Source organism: Branchiostoma belcheri, unplaced genomic scaffold (genome assembly GCF_001625305.1).
Source record: "Branchiostoma belcheri isolate BF01 breed outbred unplaced genomic scaffold, Haploidv18h27 scaffold126, whole genome shotgun sequence".
Lineage (NCBI taxonomy): Eukaryota > Metazoa > Chordata > Leptocardii > Amphioxiformes > Branchiostomatidae > Branchiostoma > Branchiostoma belcheri.
Window position 1 is genome coordinate 668,157 of NW_017802669.1, and position 11,852 is coordinate 680,008.

The 11,852-nt window shown below is 43.6% G+C and overlaps 1 protein-coding gene across 1 annotated transcript in view; it reads right to left on the minus strand.

Moving 5' to 3' along the window:
- The window catches only part of LOC109463479 (echinoderm microtubule-associated protein-like 6), a 52,159-nt gene that overhangs the window by 25,558 nt on the left and 14,749 nt on the right, over nt 1–11,852 (minus strand). Inside the window, exon 4 of the mRNA XM_019760316.1 lies at nt 6,935–6,959. Coding sequence (XP_019615875.1) covers nt 6,935–6,959 — 25 coding nt within the window. The remainder of the gene's footprint in view (nt 1–6,934; nt 6,960–11,852) is intronic.

The following is an 11,852-nucleotide window of genomic DNA, read 5'->3' on the forward strand; positions in this document are numbered from 1 at the left end:
TGGTGCTAGCTTTTTCAGTCAGTTCTACTCTGCTGAATAAGTGCGGTACTTGTTGACTACAGCCCAATCAGTAGCCTCGTATCCAGTCTTACGTGATTGGGGGTATTGGGGTGTTCAGGCAGGCTGTGCCTTCGGGGGCTCTAATAGCTGCCCCCGCCCAGTGCGACAGGCCGTCCCGGTAGGAGTGTTACACTAATAAGAGGCAGTATGCTGGGGGATTTGGAGGGCTAATCAATCTCTCGTGAAATACACACCGGGAAACCTATGTAAGGCGGGCGGGACAGGGCTCTTGTGGCCCCGACCACGATCAGACTGGATACCAGGCTACCCGTGCAATCAGGCATGACTGTAACACCAAGACTTTGCAACTGATCACAACTTTACCCACAGTGTAATTTGTAACAGACGAAGTTTAAGTTCTTGGATGTGGACTCGCTACACTTATTGTGCCACTGAGACGCGACAACAAGCCTCAAACTTCCCCACAGAGAGACAGTGCATCAATAGTCTGGCGAAGAATGGGATTACCTGTAGCTTTGGGGGGCAATTATCGTGCATCGGTATCGTTTACTCCTTCAGTTCAACTCCTTCTAGTGTTTGTGATGGATCGCCCGTCGTTTTTCTTTTATTGATCGGAGACTAAGTCGCTCTGGAAAGTGGGGGCTTGTCTCCTCAGTTAAGCTTCGCAGCCAGAGTGATCTTGAACCAATTAAGCGCAAATGAACTCATTGAACAATTAAGCTAATCTTATACTGCGGTTGTGACGGAGAAGACAGACGCTATGTACAGTATCCACAGCACATGGGTTGGTAATTGCCCAAACTCGCTTCGACCAGCTCAATGAGCAGTAAACAGTGAACCACGGCTTAATGTCTCATGCTAAGGACTGTGACCCTTTACAGTAGCAACGTGCATGTCGGGTGAGCGACAACAGCCGGGATTCGAACCCCCAACCTCTTAGTCCAGGGTCATTACCCACAAACCATTGTGACACCACTTGCAGTCTTTTTACTCCTATGGTTACTGCAGAAGAACGTGCGAATACTTTTAATTTCCAAACGATTTAGCCGACAAAATGTGTCGACCAACCTCCTCTATCGGGTTTACTCAAGTGACTGGCTGATTCTTGCTCCTATTTTTGTACGGTTTCACCTGTCTACACGTACGGCGTCCTTATACCCCCGTCACATTGTCGACGAGCTTCGGCCGTATTTGTCAATCGCCGAAAGATCGGCCGATTTTGAGATCGACCGACGATCGCGCGTATTTTTGGCTTGAAAATCGTCGCGGTCACATTGTGCGAGGCTCGGGCGATCGCTTGGCAATACATCTATGATAATGAAGTCCCTATGACATGGCAAGCAGATGAAGCAAGGCCAGTGTATCCACCTAAAAATGAATAGTTTGGACAATTTTTATGTTTGACCTGTCGTAATATTTTTTAGCAAAGTAATGGAGCGTACTGGCAGAATGAAATAGAAATAGAAACAGGAATTCCGTGAAGGATCCAACTCAAATACTACCACAAGAGCCACAAATGTACACTACCGTCTGGTTAACACAACGACCACATTTTTAACCAGACAGGAGTCGGCCGAAGCTCGCTCGACACACGGGCGTACGTCGCTCGAGTTACGGTCGACGATCTATCGATGCTCGCACGATTTCTACACCATTCAACCAAAACGTACAACAAGACATAATGATTATCATTATATCAAAATCTTTTTATACACGTGTACCTGAACAAAGCTAATAATATATGTTGTTCTAAAACTTTGCCTGTATAATTGTGTCTAAAAATAGTATGAATCTTCCGGTAAACAAGATTATTAGTCATTCAATGTCAACAAAGTAGACAGAGGTAAAAAGACCCATGCAATATAAACTTCAACTAGTAAGTAATATCTATCACATGAAGGCACCCTAAGGAAAAAAAGTCAACCTCATTCCAGAATGAACAAGTGTAAACGTTAATTTATTATACAATCATCTGAAATAAGGGCCGGCACACACCTCCTAAAAGGACAAGAGTAATGGATTTCATGTGCGTTCAATCAGTTGAGGTCAAAATCTAGGCATTTGGCCTTATATAGTTAAAACCTCGTCATCTTTTTAAAGTGCTTTTTAAAGTTCATTAACGAATGTTGATGTAACAAAAGGACAAAGGACGATTTTGTCTATTTTTATACTTTCTCGTAAACATAACGTTAACAATCAGTGGGACGTTGCTCCTGCAAACTTTACACAGTATACTGTCAATGCAATCTCAAAGAAATGTTACAGGTGCTGAATAAATAATAACTTAACAGGAGCTCGGCCGAGGCTCGTAGAACCTTCGTCCGACACTGGCACGAAGCTCGCTCGAAGCACGCACGATTTTAAAAACTTTGCGCAAGTCGGGCGAGGTACGGAAGAGGGTCGCCCGAATATTTCGCGAAGCTCGCGCGATGGTCGACCGTATTCAGCGACCGTCGCCCGATTTTCAAAGACGAAATACGGCCGAGACTCGTGGGATGTACGTCCGAATATCGGTCGACTCTCGGCCGCACAGGGACGAGCTACGGGCGAGCTACGCGCGAGCTGGAAACGAGCTCTGCGACCTCAAAAATCGCCGGCGACTAGTCGCTGATGTTAAGAACACGTTTCGCGTGTCAGCGAGCTTCGGCCGACTCCAAAAAATCGCCGGCGATCCCGAAAATTCGCGCGATGCTCGACGGAACATCGGGCGTACTACGACCGTAAATGTCGTTTAGAGCTCGCCAACTAGTCGGCCGATCGATTTACGCGCAATGTGACGGGGGTATTAGGGAGGCTGCTGGAGACGAGGTTCTTGCCTTAAGTCTCCCGGAATGAGACAAGCTCGACAGCGGCGCCGCTGCAAATCCCCCAGTTTGCGCGCCGCTCCAGTATTACCATTTTTTATAAAGTCACATCAATTCATGGTCCTGGTTCTCGGAAACCAAAAATGAAGCAGGAGAACAAGATGAAACCAGAGAGCTAGGAGGCAAACGAGTCAAGACAGGTGGTGTTGTGGCCAGAGTTGTTAACTTAGAACCTAAAGGTTCTGGGTTATTAGAATCCCTAGCAGGTTCAATGTTGTGCCCTTGGGAAAAGCACTTAACACCTACTGACCTATGTCCTCACTCGATAAAAATGAGCGCGTATCCTCCGTTATGGACGTCCTTTCAGTGCAGTTAAAGATCCGAGAACAGACAAATTGACTTGTCCATGTGCGTCCACGTACTAGTAATAAACGACCTGCCCTACTTGTGATGGATGTATTTTCATTTTGCTGACAGGATCGGCAGACGCGCCGTCTCGAGCGAGGAGAGTGTTTGTGGATGTGACTCCGACACGCATGGATATTACATCACCTCTCAGTGTACTGTACTTAGTAAAGTCTCGGTTTGTTCCTTCTCTGATGACTAGAGGACAGAGCAACGCTTCAATTTTCAATTTCAATTTATTTATTTAACCAGTAATTACAACTCAGGCCATTTTGGCCTGCTTTTCAGGTAATCCTGGATACACACAAAAATACACACACAAATACACCATACATAAACTATTACTAATTACAACATCCTAAACATCAACAGTGTCAAGTCCTGCACCTAATGAACTGTTTAAAAATCCTGAGAAGTCCATAAAAAGTCCGCTAACAAAGATGCACGTTGAATCATAAAATGACATCAATGTACTGAGTGAAGAGACTCTTTTTTATATGCACAACCAAGTCTTCTATTTAGCCGACATTTCTGTTACCGTCTGTCACCCTCCTCAGGGCAATTCTGACTGGTTCACGTCAGCTGAATAAAAGACTTGGTTGTGTAAAAAGGAGTCTCTTCACTCAGTGTCTTACCAACCTAATGAAACTATTACGGACATCAATGTACTGGATTTTGATCCCATAAATGACCTCGTTGAAAACTAAGTCATTCAGCTCTAAAAGCATTAATGTTACATCACCTCTCAGCGTATAGATTTTTTTCTGTACTCTCACGTTTTTGTTTGTTTGTTTGTTTGTTCGTTTCGCAGAACCGGTAAACCGCCTGTGGGCAGCTTTGGGCGTAACATACTACATGTAGTGTTACAAAGTTATACGAGTAACCGGACTGTGAACCTCTGATTGATAAAAAAAGAGAGCAACCTTAATATAGAGGCAGCTTAAATCATACTGTAGTTTAATTTCACGCGTGCCCTCAAAGAAAATGGAATCAAAGTCTATCCAGCTCTGATCACAAAACTCAGTTAATTTACTTTGCGTAAGCCTGATAAACTTCTTAGTTGGCATAACCGCATTTAGAGTTAAATCAAAAAGCACTCCAAACCACAAATGTAATCTCTTAACCAAATGGATGATTTACATTTCTGTGGTGCGTGTATGGAATACGCTTTGCCGACCCTTTTAGCCCCGATATGAGAGGAAATGTGACAAACCCAGAAACTACTCACATTTTTTCTAAAGCCGCAGAACGAACGACGACTACTGAGTGACCAGAACTGGATATTTTTTATTCTTAATTTTATTATTTGATTATGAATCACGATGGTAAAAGACAAAAAAACATACACAACTTCAAATATTCGTTCTTCAAATTTCAAATTTGCAATTAAGCAGTCTGTAAAATGCTTATTCGGTCAGCGACTACAGTATCTATACAGCAGGGGTGTAAACTACGATTTGCGACTTGTATGAATATTACTTTCTGCTGATCCGCGATTAGAAGTACTAAAAGGTCTCCCTGCGTTGGTACTAATGGAGAGGTCAGGTGGATGGAGTGGGGGGGGGGGGTTCTCCTCACGTAAGAGGATCAGAGCTATCAATCTGGTCCCACTGCGCAACTTGTACTTAGGCCACAGCAAGTAATTTATATGGATGGCATCAGCGAGAGCATAATTTGGGAAAAACAAAACAAGAAATTTTGTTGGCCACTGACAGTGGTCAACATGTCGAAAATGGGTAAGTACATGTATGTTTGTTGCCATGTCCGAACGTGGATGGCAGATAAATATATAGAGAGGAGACAAGACAAAGCTCCTGTCTTGGATGTTGTATAATAAATAATAGTTGGCAGCAAACCTGGCACAATATTGACTCATTTCATAAGGTAAAAATTTGAAAATGTTAGAATCTTGTTTTTTATTGGCCCGCCTTGTTTTTTTTTCACCCGCTCGCATCAGATTTAGAGTCTTTGGTGGATGTCATCCATAAAATTTACTTGCTGTGGCCTAATGGCGCGGCCACATTCGTTAAAGGTCGCCGTGCGATTATGGTGTCTTTTAGGATTTAGGGTAAGTGGGTTAGAATGTGAAGGTTCTGGGTTCCAATCCCTGCCCGGCCGCATGCAATCACAAGACGTGGTGACGGTACACTCCATTTTTTTCTACAATTATTTTATATCGCCACTAACACGGGATAATACAATGCTCATTTTCACCCGAGAAAGTCGTGCCTTTCCACAAGATCGGTGCGCGTGGCATAAGCTAAGGTCCCAATTGGGAAAAGGGGCCCTGGCGGGTAGTTCCCGGGCTGTTTTTTACCACTTTCGGGCGGGACCCCGACGTGGCCCCGCGGGACACCCTGCGGCTACCGGGCTATTTTTTGGCCCGTCAGGGCCCCGATAAGAATTTAATTCTGAGTTAAATTCTACCCGGGCCCCGCGGACAAAAAGACGCCGTGACCTCATCGTGAGAACACCGAGAGGTACCCCTCCGGTTGCCGGCATTCCACCGGGACACATTTCTTACGTCACAGACCAGATGAACAGAATAAAGGTGTGTACTTCGTAAACCCGGGTAAAATGTGTGACCGCACAGATCAAATGATCACAACAAATACGTGAATTCTGCATTACGTATAGGTCAATACAAGACATCGTCAGAGAATCTGCTGGGTACCTGCCGGGTGCCTGCCGGATACCGACCAAAGAGGGTGACAAAATTTCTAACAAAATACTACTGAAGGAAACTTTTAATTGTGACCACGACAGCCGATGCCCGCTCGACTCCTGAACCCGGCCGGGGCCAGCCGGGGCTACATCCCCGACGGGCACCGGCGTAATTGGGACCTTAGCTATACCAGGGTTCGAACCCGGGACCTCTTGGTTCCGAGTCTGACACTCTACCACGTGTTGTGTCCTTGGGAAAGTTCCATCTGGTTCATTTGTCCAAAAGTTACAGTTTACGTTTTTAAGCCTTCACCAGCTTTTAATGCGATGGGGGTATCAAGAGGTTGTTTGACATAAGCATTTGTACACACGTGTTAATGGCATCCGGAACTGCGCGTGTATCTGGTATCGAAAACAGAAAAGTCAACAACACATTTTAAAGTATTACAAACTGGATTAAAAGATGGCGTTTCCATGGTCTGGCGTTGTTTTTCACAGATCTTCTGTACACAGCATCTCAGGTCTAATGGTACATTGCTAAGCATTAAGCAGATGTGCACAGTTTATTTAAAAAACAAACACAAGCGTGTACCATATGTGCGTAAACGTACGTAATTGTGAGATGTAATTTATTGGCTAAACGGCAATGGTTTAATGCAACTTAAGTACCTAAACTACACATACATAATACCGGGCTGGTCTATAGAGGCGTAAACCTCTTTGGTAAAATTGCTCAGGGCAATGCGAGCTGTTTTTAATGGCCACAACTTCCCTTCTGACTCGAGTACGTCCTTGAAATGTTAACACTTGAAATCGTAGCAAAGCTCCTACACACTGGAGCGTCCTTCCGTTTTAACCTTTGCAGTTTGCGGAGCATTGGTGTCAGCGACCTCCTGACTCTCTAAGACCCGGGCGTATCCTTGGCTAATGGCTGTATATGCCATAACAACACCTACAGACACACATACGCTGCCCCCAGGAGTGTGCAAAGGCTTTAACATTGAGCTAAGTAAATAATCAGAAGGATTGAGACGACTTACCTCAGCTTTCTGTCCTTTGACGTACCTGTAGGAGATCAGGAAACGGACAAGGTTAGAGTCGGGTACGGACAGGATATCGGTAATGCTTCTGACTAAGGAAAGGTGTTTGATGTTATGATGGAAGTCCAAGCGCACCTGCGTCCATTTTTGTTTTCTCTGACCAAGAAGTGGTGGTTTTAAAAGCCTGCTTTTTTATTTGTTTGTTCTTGCTTTATTCGCCAGGGCTACCGAACTAGCCAAAGGCTATTGCTTAGAGCGGGCCCTGGCAACTGAGCAATGTACGGTACACAAAACAAGTGGTTACAAAGTACATACAAACTTTACAACTCGAGATTCAGATGCTATATGTGGTAGTAGTGATTGGTTTATTGAAAAGAGCAAAGAACATATCAGACTTGCAGCAAAAACTGAATTGTGCTGATATTTACAACTTATAGGATTATACAATACTAGTAGATATAAAAGGGCAACTTACACTTGTGATATACAAAATTTATAAAAACCGTCGTCGTCATATCATTATAGCAATATAATTAAAACAATATAATTTCTCACGAATATAAAATCACTACTGTCGTTGTACATTAAAATGGCTGAAAGTCTTTGAAGTTTAAAAGTTAGTCTGGTACGAGCGCTAAGAATATGTACAATTGGCGGTAAGAATTCGAATTGACACAATAAACAATCAACAGTACTGAGGTTAGGGTCCAGCCCGATTAAAAATGCAGTTAAGAAGTTTGTAGTCCCACCAGGAGTTTTGCTAGTGCAGGGATCGCGCTGGTTGTGTAGCGCTTAGTGCCCTTGACCTGGCAGTAATGGAGAGAGTTCCTTAGCGATCTACCGTGTAGTTGTCCTTTAGAAGTAGATTTTACAAAGGAATGAGTGATTTGTGATGTGGTTTACCGACCTGACAAGTGCAATATGCACCTTATCAAACACTCTCATAGTTGTGGAGTACTGTTCAATTTGTATGTACAAAGGTGTGGAGAGGAATTTGGATGTAAATAAAATGATGCTCTGTAACATCTGTACGTTAACGTGTAGCGTTACGGTAAGCTATAATATGCTTGTCGCAAAAAAATGCAGTGGCGTCACCAAGTATCCATTTACTCCACAACTGAGCACGATGTAACGATTGACGATTAAGTTTTAAAAAGTGGACATCCAAACGCTTGACCCTCCGGTAAAAAAAGTAGGATCCCTAACCACTAAACCATGGCCTGGGACCTTGCCAAACGTTCGGTAGTGCCCTAATGCATTGCAGTCAGGTCCTTACATGCCAGGCACAATACGTGTCCTTAGGGTGTTTCAGGTAATCACGACCGATTACTAGTATGTATCATCCTAAGTTATCATACTCGTAGCTAGGTGGCAGGTATTTCCCATGAGTGGGAACTTTGCTAGGGGGACGTCGTGTGATAGTTTGTGATGGCTGAGGAACAAGAAGGTCGTGAGGTCGAGCGATGTTCATGGCCAGAAGCGGACTCGGTCTGTTACACTTGACAAGCCTCCTCGCCTGTAGTCTATCGCATAATGGTTTGTGATGTGTCTAGATCAAAATGTGGGAAGGCCGATCAATGTGCTCGACCAGAGGCAGAATCAGGCTATTGGGGTTGTATCAGGGTTGACAAGTTCCTCACCCATGCCCTAACACAGGCGGTATACATATTCAAAGGGAAACGGTTTTGATATGGTTAGACATCGCTTAATGCGTGGTTAACGACATCGATGTTTGAAGATTAAAGTGTAAGAAAGTCGTGCGCGACCAAAAGCCAAACTAGGCAATCAAAAGTGACAAACTTCCTGGCCTGTAAGTTGTATACATGTCCTATGAGAGGAAAGGTTCCTACGGTTTTGCAGTGGCTAATCATTTCTGATGCCTGAAGATGTACAATGTCAGAAGGTCGGGCAATGTACATGACCAGAAGCCCAATCAATCCCTTTCGATGTAAAAGACTTGTCACCTGTATCTATCATAGGTTATATAGACAGATCCAGTGGGAAAAGACTTTGCTACGGTAGGATGTTGCTAAGTAAGTGTTGATATGTGGGGTCGTGTGGCGTTGCGGCAGAGGGCTCGAGCCGGAACCAAGACGTCCTGGGTTCGAGTCCTGACATGCCACCGATCTTGTGCCCTTGGGAAAGGCACTTTACACGGCTTTCCTCACTTCGCTCAGGTGAAAATGAGTATTGTATTTATTTATTTATTTATTTATTTATTTTGTATTGTCCCCTGTGTTGGTTGCGGCATTGATATAAGTTGAAAAAACTTGAGTGTGCCGTCACCATGTCTAGCTATAGTGATTACATGTTGGAGTAAAAAAAGTGTTGATGCATAAAGAGGTAAGATGTCAAGAGGTCATGGCTAGAACTACAACCAGTCACGACTGACAAAGTTTGTCATCTGTGACTTCCACAGGTTGTACGTAATATCCTGCGGGAGAAGCACTTTGCCACGGCAGAAGCCCGTCTGTAATGATTGGTGATGCTTGAAGAAGTAAAATGTCACGGGGTCGCAGAACGTACATGACAAGAGTCAGAACCAGCCACTCGCACCTGAAATAGTTCGTTATACCTTATCTCATGTTATATGGTATGAATGCAGATCGTCTGGCCCAAGATGGTATGAATATTTATTGCATGTTCTTGTCCAGATGGGCTAAATGCACAAATGTGACCAAATGTGGTCGAGAGGATAAAACATGAGTATTGCATACTGGGACGCTATATCTATTGCTAAGTGCTAGGAGTCTATATATTACAACTAAAATACTATATACTACCTATCATCTACTGTTAGTTGCCCTTTCTTCTCTCTTTTTGAACATTTAGAAACATGATTACATAGTTTGTCTACTATACACATTCGTTCTTGCATGACATCAAGTGTCCAAACGTGTCCTGCTTTGACATGTACTTCATGAGAGCTATGAAGGAGCTTGGCTATATCAGGAGCTTGCCTTGTGATTGGGGATGCCAGAATAAGTGAAATGTCAAAAGGCCGTGCAATATACTAGTACATGGCAGAGGCAGACCTATAATCACAACTGGCAATGTTTGTCACCTGTATCTTACATGTCTGACAGCTTATATAGACTTCCCGTGGAAAAGAGCTTCGCCATGGCAGGAGTTTACCAAATGATTGATGATATCTTTGGACGTAAAATGTCAAAACGTCAAACAACCTACATGGCCAGAAGCAGACCTCACCTCTTACAACTGACAAGCTTGTCACTTACAAACCTATCATGTGTTGTAGGAGGCTCTGAGGGGGGGATTACAGCGTAATATTAACACGGACTGTTCACGAAAGATTTCCCCTGGTGTATTCTCCTGCCGGCTGAAAGAAATGAAGTTCTGTATATGTTATCATTCTTGCAGACAGGATGGCTTGAAGTCTAACAGGTTACGTATTCTCAAGCTGTCTTCATAACCCCTGTTTTTGGCGACGTCTCAGGGAGGAGCCTAATGGTACAGTATTGTGTGCAGTTTGCAAGAATTCTAGGAATTCGGAATGTCCACAGGCATTTCTGTGACCCACATCTATGCCCACATTCCTGGAACCCTGAAGACCTGTCTGCCCCAGATGGCCCTACTTTCTGTGACCCCGGGGCTCGTTCACTATACACTCTGGGGAGGAGTGCACTGTATCGGTCTAGACTTAACAGGTACCAAGGCTTCCTCAAAATCATGAAATGATGGCAGTGTCATGCAAACAATGACCCTAACAGCAACCACCGTCGCCATGGCAATGTATGTTTTCATTGCCAGTCTTGTTATATTCAGTTAGTTCTCATTCTCAGTGAGTCCAGTTTGTCTCCAGTTGACGTTTCTGACTTAGAGAGAAGAGATGCTGTTCCAGAAACCCAAATTGAGTTCCGTGCCTAGAATCGGTCTCTTGGTCTTGCTCTGAGAAGATTCGTATGAAATGTGAAGAGGCGTTAAGCCTAGTCCGCCGGCAGAATTGGTAATCTGCACTTTATCATGTAGAACGTTCTAGACATGTCCCTTAGGCGGAGAATGTGACGTGAAAGAACATTAAATTGTATCTGAAGACATTATAGACTGGTTTATTTGCAGAAACACATACTTCATACATACATAGTACAGTAGGTTAGAAGCTTTTTGCAGCCAAAGGCTGAATTGAGAAGCTTTTACAAGTTTTTAAGAACTACATGACTAATACATAATGTATATACATAAAAAGTGCCTTGAGAGGCATTAAACACCACTTATGCGCTAGAATAATGCACATTTATGCTAAAATTACATCATACAACTTCTGTTGGCAAATTACTTAAGTACAACTGACAATAATAAAAAAGTACAATTACATCATGTGCAACAACATAAAATGAAATCTACTGTATGGCAAGGTTATTCAGTATGTTCAGCATTGTGGGGACAGGACTGCATAAATATCTTTTTGTCCCAATGGGTGGTTTGTAGCGCCGTGTTTGCCTTAGCTGCATGTTGTGTGAGTGGTTACTAACTGGGGGTAGCCAGGGGGCGTGCCTAGACCTAGTGGCTGAAAGGGCAAAGGCCCGGCACAGGGTCAGTCTCCGTTCAGACAGACGTTGGAGGTCAAGAGTTGACAGGGCTTCGGAATACGAGTGATAGCTTCTACCCAGTATGATTCTGCATGCCCTTTTCTGGATTCTTTCTATGCTGTCAGATTGTTTTTTTGTGATACCCGCATTCCAACAGGGCGTGGCATATTCAACTATTGGTCGAATATACCCACAATACACTGTGACAAGGTCAGAGCTTGAAGAAGAGAAAACGTGGCAAAAACCATATGCTTTCCTTCAGTAAACATAAACATAAAAAGGAATATTATATGCGTTCAGACCGAGATTATACATTTGAATATATTAATAGATTTATTTGCAGTAGTAATGTTTATAATTTTGTAAGG